This window comes from Camelus ferus, chromosome X (genome assembly GCF_009834535.1).
Source record: "Camelus ferus isolate YT-003-E chromosome X, BCGSAC_Cfer_1.0, whole genome shotgun sequence".
In the NCBI taxonomy this organism is placed as follows: Eukaryota; Metazoa; Chordata; class Mammalia; order Artiodactyla; family Camelidae; genus Camelus; species Camelus ferus.
Window position 1 is genome coordinate 16512561 of NC_045732.1, and position 19560 is coordinate 16532120.

The following is a 19560-nucleotide window of genomic DNA, read 5'->3' on the forward strand; positions in this document are numbered from 1 at the left end:
ACTTTTCATAGCAGTGGTTTGAGCTAATGGTGTTTTTCATCTCAAATATTTTGTAAACATTAATTAAGCTTCTAGCTCCCAGCTAGGCTCAGGCCAAAAAGAATGCTTCTGGAGAGTTTCTGCTTTTCCCTCAAGCTACAGAAAGTCCTCAGGGAAACAGAAGCCCTGGGCGCTAGAGCCTAGCAGCCTTTTTCTTGAAAGAAGCTTTCATATATCCCTTTAGCACTTTTGTGATGCTTAGGAAATTCAGTCTTGTAATGCTTTATCAAACGAAACCCTTTGGAATGCTTTATTAAATGAAGCCTGGCTAGTTTAAACCATCTGTCAGAAAGTAGTTTTTGTTATGGAGAAGTATGCACTCATTGAGTTAGTGCAGCAGGAAAGCAGAGTAAACCCAACCTAATTCAGTTCAATGAGACAATGCTTATTTCTCAATAGGAAGAGGGGGAAAAAACCCTGGCAGGTGTGAATGAGAAGGAAGGATATGAGAGAACAGGAGGTCCTTAAAAGCATTCTTTCATTTCCTCGTGCTGGTGTACAAGTTCAAACAGAAGCTTTAGAAGAAACACCTGAAAAAACAGTAAATCTCTGTAATCAAAATGCACAAACATAGGCATGATGCAAGGGTGACATTCATTCATGGCCATTTTCATCAAAACCAATGATTTTCAACCAGGTATGTGATTTTGCTCCCAGGGGACACTTGACAATGTCTGGAGACACTTATGGTTGCCATCACTCAAGGGGCAGGTGAAGTGTTCCTGGCATCTAGTACAGAGAAGTGAGGGATGCTGCTATAAACGTCCTCCGATGCGAGTGGCAGCTCCCATCGCAGATAATGATCCAGCCCCAGATAGCAACAGTGCCAAGGCTGAAGAACTGCTAAATCATCACCTTGGTGGAGAGGTAGCTCCAGTCTCCAAATCCAGTTGGAGTTCGTGATATGCTGTTGATAAGGTTGACCTCAACCTCCCGTACTCAACTCTAAGCAGGCTCAACATGGCAGTCTTTCCCACTGCTCCATCTAGGATACCTTCATTGAGCCTGGGAACCCAGTCTGTGCACAGAGGCTAAACTCTTAACGTGTTCCTAGCTGCGACACAGTTGATTTTCTCAGAAGGTAATTGCTCTGGTTTATTTTGAAGTGATCCATGCTCCTTTTAATTAGGAAAACATATGAACATTTCTACTCAGACATATCGGCCAGTTCCTGTTGTTTGAGTAGAAGCAATGGCAAATGCCAGATCAAGGCAAGACCCCTCTGATGAAACATCTACAGCATATTGTGTTAACTCTTCTGTGCTGAATAACATCGAGAAAGGGGAGGCTTTTAGTTCTTCTTTTGCTCCTTTGTCACAGTCATCTGTTGACCTGCTTCTGGCATTCTGCTTAGACAGTCATGTGTTTCTTTAGCAAATGCAGTCAGGAGAGAAAAGGGGCACAATGGGGAAAGATAAGAAATAGCTTATAAATTAAACGGTGGGAGCATAGAACCTCCCTTTTTTATTCTCAAATTTTACTATGAAGCAGGAATAATGAGATGGTAACACAGAATGCTTTGGCCAGATGGGTGGGAAGTCTTTAAGCCCATCTCCTGTTAGGAGTCTCTCATCCCCCAGCAATGCGTTTTCTTTTTTTTTTTTTTTTACAATGTTGTATTAATTTCTGGTATACAGCATAGTGATTCTATTATACATATAAATATGTTCATATTCTTTTTCATTGTAGGTTACTACAAGCCATTGAATATAGTTCCCTGTGCTATATAGTAGGACCTTGTTGTTTAGCTATTCTGTACATAGTAGTTTGTATCAGCCAATCCCAAACTCCTGATTTATCCCTCCTCTCCCCCTTTCCCCTCTGGTGTCCATAAGTTTGTTTTCTATGTCTGTGAGTCTCTGTTTTGTAAATAAGTTCATTTGTGTCATTTTTTTAGATTCCACCTATAAGTGATATCATATATTTGTCTTTCTCTGACTTCCTTCACTTGGTATGATCATCTTTAGGTCCATCCATGTTGCTGCCAATGGCATTATTTCATCCTTTTGTATGGCTGAGTAGTGTTCTGTTGTGTATATATACCACATCGTCTTTATCCAGTCATACAATTGCATTTTTATAAAACTGCATGATTCAAACAAATCTCTAGTGACAGGAAGCAGACTAGCAGTTGTGGGGGAAGAGGGGACAGGGAGAGGAGAAAGGAATTATAAAGGGCGTGAGAAACCTTTTGAGGGTGGTGGAAGTGTTCATTATCTTGATCGTGCTGATGTGTTCATGAACGTATACCTATGTCAAAACTTCCAATACGTACACTTTATTGCGTGTCAGTTATACCTCAATAAGTCAAGAAAGTCAAAGGGACAGGATGAGGGCTGACCGAGTGGAGGATAAACATCGGAGCAGAAGGAAAAACACATACAAAGACACAGGGGCATTTTATTTAATAAGCACGTAAAACTTACCGTCTCCTAGGCAGTGTTGCAAGAGGTTTACAAATATGGACTCATTTTCTCCTCACAGCCTCCCTAAGAGGTAAGTACTATTAATGTCATCCTCATGTTGTGGATAAAGAAATTAAGGCACAGAGATATTAAATAAGTTGCCCAACGTCAAGGAGTTGTGGTCACAGCTGGGCTTTGCATCTGCAAACCTAGATCTAGAATCATGCTTTAAATACGACGACGTGCTGCCTCCACCCACCCAGGAACAGATTTGGTAGTATTTGCAGGGATGTTTGAAGGGCTAGATGACCGTAGTCAGAAGTGAAGGGAGAGGAGAGGAGAGGAAGCAGAAGACCTTGGGAATGTAGGTTCAGGTAAGTCCGTTTCAGTATGAGTAGTCCAGTCGTATAGCATGATGCTGTGTTGGAAGCCTTCTAAATGGTGTCTTTATTTTGCATGGACTCATTTTCATTTATTATCAGATACTAATTATATCCTCAGTGAAACTCATCTGAAAGCCACTTTTCCATTCCTCTTATAAAGGACTTAGTCCCAAATACACAAATTGATCAGCTAGTGTATTCTTCTCGCCAGGTAACTTCAGAATCAGGTAACGTAACTCACAAAAAGAGCCTTTCGCAACAGATTCCTTAAAAAACTAAAAATAGACTTATGATATGATCTAGCAATCCCACTCCTGGGCATGTAGCTGGAGGAAACTCTAATTCCAAAAGATACATGCACTATACTTCAATGTTTGAAAAAAACTGTCAAGTGCTAAACAAATGTAAGAACTATAAATCAGTGTGCTGTCCTAGGCTGGATTTCAGGGCTCCTTCCTCGTCAGTGAATGACAGTAAAAGGCAGTGAACACAGTGGCCTCCAAGTTGGGAAGTAGGAAGACAAATGCTCTTGACCCAGGTCTGTGGTTCCTTTTCTTTGTACAGTTGCCCCTTGAACAACATGGGTTTGACCACCGTGGGTCCACTTACATGCAGATTTTTTTCAGTAGTAATTACTATACCACTGCACGATCTGCACACAGTGGGTTAAATCTGAAGATACGGCATGGCAAATACAGAGGAACTGTGCTTCTGGAGGGCAGACTACACGTGTGGGTTTTTTGACTGCGCAGAGGGTTGGTGCCCTTAACCCCTGCTCTGTTCGAGGATCAACTGTATTTCATGAGTTTTATAGCAAGAGATTTCTAAGTTAATGAATATGAAAGTTTCTCCATCTTTTATCATAGTGCTTTGGGCTCTAAGTAAAAGAAACCTCGACTCATACAGACTTGAACAAGAGAATATTTCATCTAACAAAAACCATGTCCAGAGAGGTTTGGCAGTTGATAGGTAATCAACAGCTTGATAAGGTTAAAGACTCACACTTTCTCTGAGTCTCCTTTCCACTGTCTTCAGCACCAGCTTTATCTTAAAGCTAAGGTTTCCTCATGTTCACTAAATGGCTGCTGGAAAACATCACGTCTAGCATCTTCTTTGGTCACATCAAGCAACAGAGAGAAGATAAAAACACTTTACTCATACGAGCTTGTAAGTCCTTCAATTTACTGAAAATGTGTGCTGAACTAATGGTCAAGGAGTCAACTCAGGAGCTCAGGATGGCAAAAGAAAATTAAGGATTGTTAGGAAGAAGAAGAGGAGAAACAGATAAGAAATTAATATTTCACAACAGGACAAAATCTAGCACCTCATGCATTTCCACAGACCTGTGAACTGTTTGATGTTCAGATTTGCAAACCTGATAACTGGGCATAAGTAAAATCTCAACACTTAGCTCTACCATCTGTTGCTGACATAACAATTTTACATAATATGAAAAATGCCAGATGGAAGCTACACGTTAACTATGTCCAAGATGTTTTATGCTCACAACATACACGGACTAGAAGGAATTAGCTTTGTTCCACACACTGTTGAGCTCATAATTCTCCAGTTACAATTCTGGCCACTGATGGATAAGGACGACTCCAGAGCTTCCTAATCACTTATGTTTCCATGGTGTTTGGAAAGCTGCACACACTGGTGGCCCTGGAATTTCTATCCAGGACCAACTTAGAAGCTACAGTTCGTTTAGGGCTGAGAAGGGAAAGGCAGACATACTTGAAATTGTGTTTGCACAGCAAAGACACAGTTTTTAGCTTAGAATTTATATCATGTGTAAACAAGAATAATAAAGTTTTCGAAAGATGTTTTTATTTTTACTGTATATAAGATTGAGAAACTATCAAGTGTCCAGGTCATAGAATAAGAAGTCAAGGAGTAGCTATTGTTTTGGAGCAAAGGTGATGGCAAGTGTTTTAGGGGAAATAAAATTCCTACCATAAATCTACCATCAGGAAGAAATTTATAAAGCACAGGCAACAATTTCCCGACTTTTGTTATAAAATGCTTCACACATATATTAGTCTAGAGAGTGGTATAACCGACATCCATCCACATGCTCAACACTCAGGTCTGCCGAATGTTAACATTTTGCTGTTCTCCATTTCCACTTTTGATTTATTCCCTTCCTCTTGCTGTAAAGGTTACCCCACCCAGTATCCATTTCCACGTTTTGTACTATTACCAGGTGTGCCTGTATCCATAATAAGACCATAGTTTTGAAAACGGCATCATATGGGGTGTTATTCAGAAGCTTGCCTTTCATTCATTGTTTTGATGAGTTTTACCCTCGTTGCTCTACTTCCCTCTTTTGAACTGCTCTCTAATACTCCGTGACTGAATATAGTACAATCTGCTTACCTGTTCTTCTGTTGATGAACACTTAAGCTATTTCCATTCTTTACCATTATAAACAATGCTCTGAAGAACAGTCGGCTGTGTCCTTCCTTACACACAGATCAGACTTTCTCTAGGTTATAGATCCACAGAGGTAGAGTGAGAAATTCCACCCCATCCTGATGTATCAAGTAACACCTACACCAACAGTGTATGAGAGCTCCTTTTTCTTCATTTTGCCAATTCCTTGGCTATGAGATAGTATTTTCCTAATAACTAAAGAAATAGAGCAACTTTTCATTTATTTGGTATGCAGATTATCTCCTCTGAATTTGCTTCTTGATACATTTTGCCCATTTGGGGATATTTGTCTTTTTCTTACTGGATTGTAAAAATGTTCTACATATTTTAGATACTAACATTTGCTGATTACGCGCACTCAGATATCTTCTTCCTGTCTATAACTTGTCTTCTAAATTTTGTTTAAGGTGTTTTGGGGTTGTATTTAGGTTTATAATTTTAGTGTAATTATATTTGTCTACTTTTTCCTTAAGGGTTTTGTTTTCTTGTGCTTGTCTATGGAATCCTTAAGATTGATTCAAGGTCATAAAGAGATTTTCCTTTATTCTCTTCCAGAAGTTTTCGTGGTTTCTTTTGTATATTTAGATATTTAGTCTGTCTGGAATTTGTCTTTGCGAGACAAGATCGTGACTTAATTTTCTTTCCAGAAGGATAACTAGTTTTTCCAGACTCATTCCTTGACTAGTGCATACTTTCCGCCCTGCCTTGTAGGGTCTTCTATGTCCCGCATCAAGTCTCTGAATTTTGTCCAACTCAAATAGCATGCTGTCTGCCTTACTGTATCTTTTTACAAAGTCTCGATATCTGGTGAAGCAAGCTCTCCAGTTATGTCTTAACTCTTGTGATGGTTAATTTTATGTATCATCTTGACTGGGCCATGAGGTGCCCAGATTAAACATTATTCCTGGGTATGTCTGTGAGGATGTTTCTGGATGAGATTAGCAGTTGAGTTGGTGAACTCAGTAAAGCAGATTGCCTTCCCCAAAGTGGACAGGCATCATCTAATCTGTTGAGGGCCTGAATAGGACAAAAAAGCAGAGGAAAGGAGGATTTGTTCCCATCCTGCCTACATATATGAGTGAGGACTTCGGTCTTCTCCTGCCTTTGGACTGGAATTTAAGCCATGGGCTCCCCTGGTTCTCAAGACTGGAATTACCATCTCCAGCTTGCAGACAGCAGATCGTGTGACTTCTCAGCCCCCATAATCACATCAGCCAGTTCCCAGTCCTGCGTAGTAAGTCTGCTTTTGTAACCTATTGCTTCTGTTTCTCTGGAGAACCCTGACTATTATGGTCTCTTTTCTCTTCTATCCAAATGTTAGGGTCAGCTTGTCAACTTCCATGGAAAACCCTGCTGGAATTTTTATTTTAATTCCATGGCGTTTCTAGACGAACATGGGGACAGGTGTCATCTTCCTGGTCTTGTCTTTTCTTCCATGAACCTGCTATGTCTCTGCATATATTCATATCATCTTTTACACTCTTCAGTGCTGTTCTGTAATTTTCTCCATAAAAGGTTTTGGACATCTTGTATAAATTTATTCATAGGTATTTTGTAGTTTTTGTGGCTATAAAAAATGAGAACGCTATTCAAAAACATTTTCTAATTGGTTATTACTCTGTGTAGGGATGTGAAAAATGTTGGCGTGTTGGTTTTGTATCCAGCACATTGCCAAACTTAGTTATCAGTCTAAAAGTTTGTTTTAGATTCTCTTGAATTTTCCTTGGAGATAATCATATTGTTTATGAATAAGGACTGTTTTATCTCCTTTTTAAATATTCTTAGACCTCTTATTTCTTTGCTTATCTAGAACTGCCAATGCAGAATTGACCAATGAGCTTATTCTTTCAATCCTGACGTAACTGGGAATGATTCCAAAGTTTCTGATGAGGTACAATATCAGCTAAGAACGTTGGTAACAGATGTAATTTGTCAGGTAAAGCAAATTCCCTTCCATTCCTGGTCTGCTTGCTAGAAGCTTTTATCACAATTACTTTTGTCAAATTCTTCTAGTAATTGAGAAAAATATGGTTTTTATGCTCTAATCTTATAACATGATATAAAACATTGATACAATTCTAAAAGTTAAAATATTCACTCAGTACTGGGAGAAGCCCTACTTAAAATTATAGATATATATTATAAATCTATAATCCTTTTGACATAAATAAATTATATATTTTGTATAGTCAAATATAATCATTTTATTCCTTTTCTTATTTTCTTAAGGAAATAATCCTATTTCTTTATTCTATAATAATCTTACTCCAACTTCTCTTTCTGACTTATGCTTAAAAGGTCATTCCCTACTCCAATCAACTATCAACATTCCCCCACTATTTTTTGTAATTCTTTTTTTTTGGGTGGGAGGTGAATAGGGTTGGTTGGTTGGTTGGTTGGTTTGTTTATTTATTTATTTATTTATTTATTTATTTATTTATTTATTTATTTATTTATTTATTTTAATGGAAGTACTGGGGATTGAACTCAGGACCTCATGCATGCTAAGCATGTGCTCTACCACTGAGCTATCTCCCTCCCCTCTATATTTTGCAATTCTTAAAACCATTTGCATTTTGTTCTTTGTATGATATAAACTCTAAATATGACACTTTTCCCCCAGCTAGTTATTTTTAACTCTGATGAATAATCTCTTGACTATTGGTTTGTGATGCTTCCTTTATTATATATTATCTTCTCATATATATTAGGATTCTTTCTGTACCATCGCTTTGTTTCCATTGATGACTATATCCATTTGCATGCTAGTGTCATGTTGTTCCCGTTTCACACAAAATAGAACGATAAAATAATGTCTCTCTTTCTAAGGGTAGTGTTGAACCAGGATCTACTGATATAATTTTTAAAATTTATATTATGCTTTAATACCTAGCTATGCAGCATAATTAATTACTCTTGGAGTTGTGCTAAATCAATAATGCTAATTTGGAAAAAACATACTTCTATACTATTCAGTCTTTTCATCCCATTACATGGGCTATAGTCATTTATTCATATTTTCTTTGAACTCTCTCAGTGAATTTTGTAACATTCCGCATGCATTCATTTTTTACGTGGCTGTTTAACATGGTATATCTGGCTATTTTGTGGTAGAGTGTTGTTTCTCCAATACCTCATGTATCTTTCAGTTTGTTACTTCTGGGAGGACAGGAAAGCTGGTTACTTTTGCACACTTATCTTTTTACTAAACATCCATAAAGATAACCACTTTTTAATTATCTTGGAATTTCTCAATAGGCAATTATATCACCTCCAAATAATACTTTTTGTTTTCTCACTTTCAATAATAATCTATATCTGTTTCTATATCTGTACTAGAATTTTATTAACTAATACAGTGGGGGAGAGATGCTTGTTTTCTTTCTGAATTAATGGGATCCTGCGTCCTAGTTTAGTTCTTCATCTAATAATGTGGGTGCTGGTTAAATGACATCATTCATATTTTGTGTGGATTCTCTAGGCAGCTGGTCCGCTCTTTGTGAAGTTAGCTCACCCTGTGCAAACACATCTAACACCCTGGGTCTGGTCTCTGCATTCCCCGGCACGGAGCAGGGAACTTGATCAGGGCCAGAAAGAATCTGTCTTATGCTGGATTCTAGGGAGACCCTAACAGACTAGACCTGCTTCTGTCTGGATGTGGCCACGTGTCTAGACACTTCTGCCCTCCCACAAGCCTGGAGTTTCTGCTCCAGCCTTGAACAGACACTTGAGTTTTCCTTGCATGTTACTGTCTGTCATTGATGACATACTAAGGAATAAGTGGAAATTGCAACAGTTGTGTCAGCTGGGTTCCACATGACGGACCGAGAAGGATTCTAAACAGAAATATTTACTTGCTATAAAATAAAATATGTGAGGTCTAAGTTTCCCGTCAATCCTATCACGAGAGGTAAACCCTGTTAGCCATTTGCAGTAAGGCAGTGGGAGGGGTGTGTCTATGCATGCACATACATATGAATACAAGTATTTCTATAGTTTTGTTCTGTACTGTTCAAACATATGCACGTTTGAATAATGTAAGCCCAATATAAATTTTTTTTCAACAGCTATATACTACTCTACCACATGGCCATTCTCTAATCATCCTTTCCCTAGAAATACATATTTCCAACTTGTTTCCTTGTATCTTGAACCAGCAAGTTGTTGAAGTAAAAGGTAAGCATATGTATTTTTTTAATTTTGCTTAATTTTAAGAGATACTTTCAACTAGTCCTTTCTCCACAAATTTAGAATCTAGTCCATGAACTGTTACTTACTGGTCTATGATAAGTTCAGAAGTAGAGAGCAAGTATTTAGAATTATCATAATTTGATATTTCCATCAAATTCCATCATGATAGTGAAACATGTGATTTTTATACTTGACAAACCTATTGGATTAAAAATCTGCTTATTTTTTAAATACTAATACTGCTAAAACAAAAAGAATTATGGAAAGAATCCATTTAGAGAATATAGGTTAAGTAAGATCGAAAGCTTTTCATTGTGAAAATAAATGTTTTAGGAAAAGTTTCTTAAGAGACATATGAGGGATATGTGTAAAAAATTGTTATAGTTTTTAAAATATATTGAGGAAAATTGCTGTATTTAGGGCTGCATGTGGAGTCTGATCCGTAATATAATACATTCTTATCAGGACAAAGAATAAAAGAACCTGATTCTTCACCACGAATAGTTTGGGAAACTCTGCTCCCATGAGCAGTCAATAAGAGTTTCCATTTTCTTTTGTAAATCCTTGCCACTGATTTGTATGTCAAAGATCAAAATGTCTATTAATCTGTTGGTTACTATAATGTATAACATCAATAGGTAAAACACAACACAAAGTATCTTATGTTACATGCCAGAAAATGATAGAGGCCAATGATTTTCAATTTATTCATTTATTTATTTATTTATTTATTTTTTGAGAGTTGGAGGTTTCATGAAGGTGTCTAAGCGATTAGCTTGGAAGAAAACGAGGATACACAGGCCAAGTCTTCACATCTTCTTTAAGTTGAGTAGCTGTTTTCATTGTAGGAATAAATTTGAAAGTCTGAAGAGGGCCAATTACTGAGGCCTAGGGCAGTTGTGGAATGTGTTATGGTGAAGACAAGTTAGTAGAAAAAATGGCCCTGACTAAGCCAAGAGCAGCAAGTGGGTCTTCTAGAAAAGTCTGATTAAAGATACTAATGGCACCTGTTACCCGCTGCTGTCTACTTTTTTCATACTCTCATAACGATTCAGTTCTTCACTGAAGTCAGATTTAGGCATTGCAAAATGACCAGCCAGATTCGAGGTCTATACAAGCTTGCTCAAGCTGGGAATTCAGAGGACTCAACAGCAGTGCCAAAAGCAGGGGTAGAGGTGGGGGTGGAATGCTAACAAGTCGGGGGAGCTTTAGTTCCCTCCCAATCTCCATCAGATCCCCTACACATTTTTTTCTGTGCACCAATAATATTTCCTCTAGATAATATTAATTTCTTTGCAAACATATCTCTGAGGCCCTGCCAACCGTCCAGATAAGTCCCTCTTCTTATTCTCCTCCCAGAGCTGCCATGGAAAGAATTAGAAATTTGGAGAAGACCACCTTGAGTCATTGCCCTCATGAGAAATTTTCCCAAGAACCTTTTGAGATGTCAAAAGTCATCTTTCCTCCCAGGATCCTCAGCTGTCTTTGAACCTGCATCAGTTAACTCATATAACCTTTTTGGAGTCAACCCAGTGGGGCGTAGGGAGGACGTGTGGTGTGAGTTATTCGAGAATCGTATGTAAGGAAACGAGTGGGCTTTGCAGGGACTCAAGTCCACGAGCCAACGTGCGCTCCACAAACCAAGCGGGAAAAAGGGATGTGCCCAGGCATTTACCTATCTCATTGAGCCTCATGAGCCCAGCCCCATGCTGGATAAAGTGTTTTTGCTCTGAAATCTGAGTGAAGTGCCTTCTTGTGAGGTCAATGTTTTGAAGACACTGAAAGGACACGACAGTTCAAGACTTCCGAGGAAGGGGAAAGCCGCTGACCTGTCTCCCGGCTGATGGCTGACTGCAAGGCTCTCGTAAATGACAGCAGGGAAGCGGTAAATCAGGTACCATGGGGCCCGAGCCACGGATGGTTTGTCTCTAGAAAGTGTACTTTTCCAGCAAGATGGTCACGGACAAGTGGCCTTAGAATGACTTAAACAGCATTTTCGCCTGTTTGAACCTGGGTTCTCATTAAAATAGGGACGTATTAGTCTAATTCAGCCCTCCACTGGGGCCAGCTCAGATGTGCTCTGAAAGATTGGGAAAAGCAGCACAGCCGTGGAGTCAGGAATGAATTTCTGATACCTCACAGGAAATACGAAGTTCTTTTTCATCTCACTAGAGAGTCCTGTTAAAATCACATGTTTAGATGTAGCATGTAGAACCAAAGAAGTGTCTGTTGAATGCCTTGGTATTTCTCAGCTTCGGAAGAGAGTGAATAGTTACATTTAGCCTTATCAAAAAAAAAAAAAAAAAAGCTCAGGAGCCTTGGGGCTTGTGACCCCTTGGCTTGTGACCCGGCCGCTGGGGCTTGTGACGCGGCTGCGCGCGTGCGGGGTGGGGAGGGCCCGCTGCGCGCCCCGCCCGCCCTCTGCCGCCGCCGCCGCCGCCGCGGGAACGGAAACACCTGCCCCTCGTGCCGGGAGCCACCCTCCGGCGCCGGCGGCGCCCCGCTCAGCATCCTACCGCGCCGAGCCCCTGCGGGTGTCATCCCAAGACGAGCTCACCGAAATGGCTGCGGCCAGTCAAAGAAACGTCAAGAGAAATTTTCAGTCCCGGGGCCTTGCGGGACCGGCTGAAAAGCAGCCATGGTGGCTCCAGCTGCTTGGGCAGGAATTTGGGCCTTCAGCCGAAAGGTATAGCGTGGCAACCCAGCTGTTAATTGGAGGAGTCACTGGATGGTGCACGGGTTTCATGTTCCAGAAGGTTGAAAAGTTGGCTCCAACAGCTGTGGGCGGTGGGTTTATTCTCCTTCAGCTTGCAAACCATACCGGGTACATCAAAGTCGACTGGCAGCAAATGGAGGAGGACATGAAAAAAGCCAAGGAGCAGCTGAAGAACTGTAAGAGCAACCAGATACCTAAGGAGGTCAAAAACAAAGCAGAGGAGGTGATGTCATTTGTGAAGAAGAATGTTATAGTGATTGGTGGATTTTTGGGGGGCTTTATGCTGGGAATGTCATCCTAAAAAGGATGACTTCACTTCCAGCCTGCAGCCCCTTCACTCCGTCGTAGGACACCCAGTCTCTCCTCCCCTTCTCGCTTGCCTTCATCTCCCCCACAGTGCAAGGTGATGCGGCCCTACTGGGAGCTTGATGGCGGCGGAAGAGATCGTAGACTTAGCTCTCCTCCCAGCCCGCTCCCCACTTGACTAACCTGTAGGGCAGCGACAATGCTCCTTTCTCCCTACTTAAGCTGCTTCCCGGAACGTGGGGCAAGATGGTTCGCTGTGGAGGATAAGTGGATCCTTACAAGTTGTCTCCAACTTGATTTGGAAGAGAAATAGCCAGCGCTTAGGATACCTGATTACGTGCCGCTTGGAAGGGGGCTGAATACATTTGCCTTTAAGCATGAAAGATGTTGGTATCTTGGTGTCTACTTTATTTTTTAGTAGATTTTAGATTGGCTAGAATTATCCCAACAAAATGGCAGCATACACACTATAATTGAGAAATCTGAACACGGAACAACCTTGTCCTGAAGGTACATAATGCTGAGCTGGAGGTGTGCTTGGTGGGAAGGCCTTTAAGGAAACCACCCAATAGGTACATTTTGGATGTCAGACTTGGCGAATCATTTAGAGGCATTAAGGTAATACCTAGGGATGTTTTCCACTGTACAGGATAAGGCATACTGTGGCTGTTTCCAAAGGACTTATTTATGGCAAAATTGGTGACTTTAGGTGGAAGAAGGAAGATGCTCTTGGATTTCTATTTAATAGATAAGGTTTTAAAGTTTGAAATGTGAAGTATCCTTTACGTCTTGTCAAAACATCAGGGGTGGCCATAGCTCCTCTATGGCAATTCTGCTATTTCTTTATCCAGTTGGTATGAGATATATAACATTTGAACCAGAGTTTTAAAGTGGTGGCATTCCAAGCACTGAGAATTGAGAACGGTAGTGATAGCAGATGGGAAATAAACTTTTTACAGATTACATTTCGTGATGACCTCAACTCTTAGAAATTTTCTTTAAAATAAAAGTTTGTAGACATGCCCATGCTTAGAAACAGAACACATTTTTCTCTAATGGCCTATTAGCGTGTCTATAACATCCTCTCCAGGAAAGCAAGGCTTATGTCTTTGGTATCACACACAGGGAGCCGAGTGCTTAAAGGTACTCAGTATTTGTTGACTATATGAATAATGAACTCACAGAAAAGTATCTGGAAAAGGGACTGATCCACAGGATTGCTTGGGAATTGGAATTCTGAGAATGCAGAAAACTTGGAATTAATTCTTAAACTTACAGGTGATACGTCGCAAAATGTATGTTTTTAACACCTTCCTTTTAAAATGTTTGCCTTTTATCTTGGGAGTGATGTATTGAATTTGGAAATTGTAGCTACCAGTGGATGTGTGGGATTTTTTTAGAATTCATTTGCATTTTTCTCCGTATTATGTTATGGTAGTATTTTAAGGCAGCATAAGTTAGTTCGCTTGCAGTATGTGTGAATCATCCCCGAATCATAATGATATGAGCCACTTTGCTCCATATTTTTGAACAAGAACTCAAAAACATTTTTTCTCTTTTTATTATGGAAACTTTCAGACATATTACCTATCAAGCATGATCATGAAATTATAGCTTGTTTATAAAAAACAGAAAAACAAACAAAGTGCTCCACTTATCCCTGTGCAAGGAATTTCAGTAACTAACATGGTGCTTGCATTTGGGGCTGCTTTACTCTCAGCCCTCCTCAACCGTCCGTGTCAAAGCACACGTGGGAAATGACCGCATATTTAGGGCACGTTGGATAAGCCATCGGGGCTGCTCACAGGATCCGGCAATCATGAGGCCAGTGTTTTGGGGGAGGGGAGCGGTGGTCACTTTGCACACCTGCAACCCACTCAGGACCAGATGAATCGCTATGCTCAGGCTGGGATACAGGACTGACCCATTTCCAGCTGGCTTGCTCCTGAGAAGTTTTAGAGGTTTTAGAGCGGCGTTTTTTGTTTGTTTTTATTGAAGTACAGTCAATTACAATGTGTCACTTTGGTGTACAGCACAATGTCCCAGGCATGCATATACATACATATATTCGTTTTCATATTTAGAGGTGGCGTTTTCAACCTTGGCTGCACATTGGACCACCTGAGCAATATTAACATCATGAAGCTGGGGTCCCACCCCCAGCAATCTCAATTGATGTGGGGCGTGGCTTGAGCACCAGGGAGTTTAAAAGCTCCACAGGTGGTCGTGATGCCCGACTAGAGTTGAGAAGTACTTTTCAGAGCGGGTCCACCAGCCTGTTTTTGCAAATCAAGTTTTTTTGGAACAGAGCCCCCGTTGTGTTTCTCTTGCTTGTGGCTGATTCCCTGCTACTATGGCTGAGTTGAGTAGGTGCGACAGAGACCGTATCACCCCCAAGGCCAAGCATATTTACTATCTGGTCCTTCACAGAAAATGTTTGCAGCACTGCTTTGGAGAGAAAGTTCAGGAGGACGTCCAGGATCATGAGAACAATCATTTTAGAAGGATTTTTGCTCAAGGTGATGGCAGAATTCCCTTCAGGGATTCTGATGGAGACAGATAGAGGACATAAGTATGAAGGTACGATGGGGGTCGATGAGCCTTCACAGCTGTTCCCTTTCCCTCGCCTGGAGCACAAGACAGAACTCAGGAGGAAGGAAAGGCCAGGCGGGTTTCTGTTGGAGAAGAGGGAGCCATTCTTAGGAAGAAACAATCCTGGTAGGAAAAGGCTGTGAGGCAGTGAAGAGCCAGGGAGCGTCAGGTAAGAGTTTAAAGGGTTTCTCGGGGGGTGGTGGGTGGAGCTGGAGAGCTGTCACCCTATGACAAGTGACATGGCAGAGGTGGATGTTTCTGGTGATTTGTAGAAATTTGGCTGTGTGCTCTGAGTCATACTTGCCTTAGTCTAACAGACTTCTGTAAAGTTATATATGCTTTCCATACTTTTTAAAATGTTAGTTTAGTTTTTTTGCAATGTGACCCTGTACGATGCTTGGTCCCAGTGGAATCCAGAAGTATGTGGCTTACAGGATGAAGGTGTCTTCAAACCATCCACCTTCAAGGGCGTTGTAGCGTTTGGGATAGAACATCTAGAGAGTCATCAGCAGGAAAGTTAAAAAGGAGTAAGATGGGAGAGCTAAAAGCTTGCAGAATAGCAGTGCAGCATCACTGCGTCAGTTTTCCCAACTCTGAGCTCTAAGTAAATATAGTAGGACATGTGTAAAGGAGTCTCTGCTCTGCTCCTGGTCACTGGGATCCATGACCACGATATTCATCCATCCCCACTTCACTGGGAGGAACGGAGCCCCAACACTTTAAGTGATTGTCCAAGACACCATTGTTGCCGAAGTAACAGCCTTAGATAATCCTCTTTTAGATCTCGGATTTCCAGAATCAAGGCTTTTAACAAGTGGAGGAAAGGAATTGGAATGAATACAAATGCTTGCCCCTAGAGAAGGCTTTCTAGAATGATCAGCAAAGACTCCACTCTTTCCCTGGTTTGTTAATTCTCCCAACAAGAGAGGAGTGGCTTAGGAACCTGCATTCCTCAAGACCCTAAATGATCTGGCAAACACGGAGGTGACCTAGGATAATGTGAGTCATTGAGCTGTCAGCCTTGGAGCAAGGGATCAAATCTGAGGTCAGAGGCAGGAAGCAAAGCTGGGCTTCCAGTGTCTTGGACAGCCAACATGAGCTGGGTGTTTACCTCCAGTTCAGAGACCAATCATCATTATCATATTCATCATCATCATTATCATAATGGTACAGGTTGAACCCCAAGAGCATCTAACACAAAAGAATATTGCAATAAAATATCTATAGGAAATGTGTGTACCTAGGGTATATTTCAAAAGGAGGATCCTTCAGTTTCAACTAGTTCCCCATTTCTGTCTATGCTTCTCTCTCCATATGTACTTATCATATTGTTTCATAAATATTCAAAGTCTTTATTATCCAAGCATAATTTGTATCTGAAAAAGGCCATTTAAAACCCACCTAAAATAGGAACCAAATTTGTCACAGTAAATATTGAAGAAAAGATTAGACCAGAATTTCATTCCTAAAAAAATTGTTTTAAAAAATAGGAAAATAATTTCACACACTCTCAAATGTTAAAAATTCAATATAATTGCCATATATTCTTAAAATGAACAGCAATGATGTGTTAATGTTTCTTTGGCTGTAATTATTCTGGAAAAACCATATGATGGTTTTGCATGGCCCTCTCTTCACAGTTGACTTGCAGGCAGTCACAAAGAAGGTCATCTTTACAAAAACATTTGAGGGTTTCATCAATTTCCCCCAAAGACCCCTCTAAAGCCCTTAATAATCAAATCTTTTTTCAAACCCTATATTCTGATGTGGTAAGGGAGGAAAAATAATTTTCCCTCTGTCCTTCTAGGTTCTTGGCTGAGACCACCTCCCACCCCCTGTAATAAAAGACCAATCAACAAGAGAAAAACAAACAGAAGTTTCATAGCATGTATACCTCCTGTATAATGAGGGAGACCCAGGCAAACTGAGTAAAACTTCCCAACATGGTCAAGTCACCACCTTAAATACTGTTCAGCTAAAGACAAAAGAAAGATACTGGGGGTTAGGGAGCCGGTTGTGAGGGGTGACCAGGAAAAGCACAGTCAACGGGGGTGGGTTGCCGTCTCCACTGACAGGAGTTTCTCTTCCTGATAGAGGGACTCCCCTCACACATGGAGATTTCCCTTATAAACGTGAATTTCCCTTACAAAAGAGTCAATTCTACTCTTTTTAGAGCTTTTATTGTTTCTGCTTTTTCTCATAAATAATTATCTCAAAATAATCTTTATGCCAAAGAGGCATATTTTGAGGTGGCGTATTCCGTTAGCTTTCATTTGGAGAGGAGGATGGGATTGCTGCTTTTGGGTGAGAAATGGACACAAGTCAGCCGCTCTGAATGACTGTCGTCCTGGACAGTGTATTTGTACACACCCACAGGATTCCACAGCATCCTTGTTATCTTCTCTTCTTCCAAGTTTAACTCAATCAGATTCTTATTTTCTCTTTGCCAATGATTTGAGCCATTCTCCTGCATCATCAGCTTTGTGAACTCCTTCATCTTAGCAAGCTGTGTGATTTCACTTCAAAACTATTTGCATTGCTTTGTTACATTTTACACCACCCACGTTCAATGACACAGTTACTTACCAGGCTCCTTCACTAGATTAAGAACTCTAATGGAGAGGATGTACCTTATTTATCTTCTACCATCAGTGAGTGATATAAAGGAGGAACCATTTAACGTTAGCTGCATTTAATGGCTTTTCATTTAAGCTCTTTATCTTCAAATACTGACCAGTGTGAAAGGAAAATCAAAATGGAGTTGGTATTGCTAAGAGAGCTCTGTAAAATGGAGCCAGGAGGCCACTGAGGAAGTGGAACTTCTTACATACATCTTGGCCTGGATGGAATCTGACCTTTTGACCACTCATTGTGTGAACGCAGGCATCCAGAACATCTGTGCAGTTTTCCAGAAACTCAAGACCCTTACTGGACCCTTAACCCTAAAGCAACTTGTGACAGCCTGTCCCCTAAGGACAGATAATTCTTCTCTTGTGCCAGAGTACATCCTTGTGGCTTTTGCCTTTGTAAGCTCCTGATTCTTGTTCTTACCCAGAACTCTCTTTTGGTTTTACCCAAATCTGTGTCTCCCAAGTTTCAGTTCTTAAGACCCCAAATAAACCCTTATCTGTAGCCTTCTGCATTTGTTTGGTCAACATTACCAAAGACATTATTAACACAATAGGCAGGGACATGCCTTGGCTGGGGACAAATTTTATTAAGTAGTCAATTAGCATATTTTTAAAATGTTATGTTGACTTTTGCTTCCCTATCCAGTCTGAGTGTTTGAATAATAAATGTTTGGACGCAAGCACCCCTGATCGTGTTTAACTACCAGCCTTTTTAATGGAGGGACTGTGACTCACTCATCTTCCACCTCCAGTAACTACCATAAAGTAGGCATCAATTAACAGGAGTTTAGCTGAATATCCTTCCGCTTAATATCTTCATCTTCCAATATTTCCAGGCCAACCAGAACCACATAATAAACAGCACGTGGCACAATTAGATCACTGGCAACATTAGAAAGACAATCCGGAAATGACACATACGACAGGCACATATGACATGTTCCATGCATGTCCTTTGAATTGAATAATGGATTTTTAAACAAGACAGAAAAGACTTTATTTCATCTACAACCTCGCATGGTTGTCTTGAGTGAGCAGTGTAGTCAATCCTAGTTTGTTTCTCCCTTTCTCTCTCTCTCTCAACATTGAATCCAGAAGGACTAAGGCAGTGGCTTGCAAAAGCCAAATATGTCTGTGTTGACGATGATATGATAGTAGAGATTCAGGACGCCCCAAAGAAGACTGCGCTCACCTGGGTGTTGTGTGTCCTCGCGTTCAGTGGGGAGGTGTTTCCGTGCGCTCCCTCATTCCTCCCGGCTTCAGGAGAGTCTCCAGCCATTTGACTGACTTGCTGACTCTTGCCCTTTCAGGAATCAGCCATAAATGCAAAGCCTTCGAATGGCAAGGTCTGTTGGTCTCATTCCGAAGGCCCCCTTCAGTCAAGGTTAGGAAGCTAGGAAGGAGATCGTGATCCTCTCCCATCCCCCTTGACTTTAAATACACAAATTAAAAAGCATGTTAACTCTTTGTTTAGAAAGAAAACCAGAATGTCATAAAAGGCAGGAATCATTCAAATGCAGTTCAGGCTAATGAGGGAGCTGTATCCTTTTACTATTTTGTTCTGGGAGCTTTTCAATCAGTTAGCATTGGCAAAGCTTCTGAACAAAGACAGTAATTACCAAATAAAAATTGCCTTCACTGCATTGCCTAACTGTGTTCACAGTTTGTCATGAATGGATTTATGATCCTTTTATTCCAACAGGAACTACCCGTCCTCCCTTCCCTTCAAATAGCCTATTCATTGCAGCATAAAATCGGCTAAAATATAGCAGCCGAACATGCTGCCGCTGCGGCCCGAGCCGCAGACAGCGGGAGTCAGCTTCTTCCCGCAGGCACCGCTAGGACGGGCTCTGGAAAACTGC

The 19560-nt window shown here is 40.7% G+C and overlaps 1 protein-coding gene across 1 annotated transcript; it reads left to right on the forward strand.

The window, feature by feature from the left end:
- Positions 1–810: 810 nt before the first annotated feature.
- LOC116662194 (FUN14 domain-containing protein 2-like) lies at positions 811–12840 on the forward strand. Its single transcript, XM_032475644.1, has 2 exons — positions 811–906; positions 11737–12840. Exons 1-2 carry the CDS (start codon positions 811–813, stop codon positions 12469–12471), a joined length of 831 nt encoding a protein of 276 aa, XP_032331535.1. The 3' UTR covers positions 12472–12840.
- The last annotated feature ends 6720 nt before the right edge of the window (positions 12841–19560 follow it).

Coding starts and splice junctions, on each gene's coding strand:
- LOC116662194 (XM_032475644.1), top strand. CDS start 811: ATGCGAGTGGCAGCTCCCATCGCAGATAATGATCCAGCCCCAGATAGC. Junction 907..11,736: donor ATCATCACCTTGGTGGAGAG/GTAGCTCCAGTC, acceptor AGTTACATTTAG/CCTTATCAAAAAAAAAAAAA.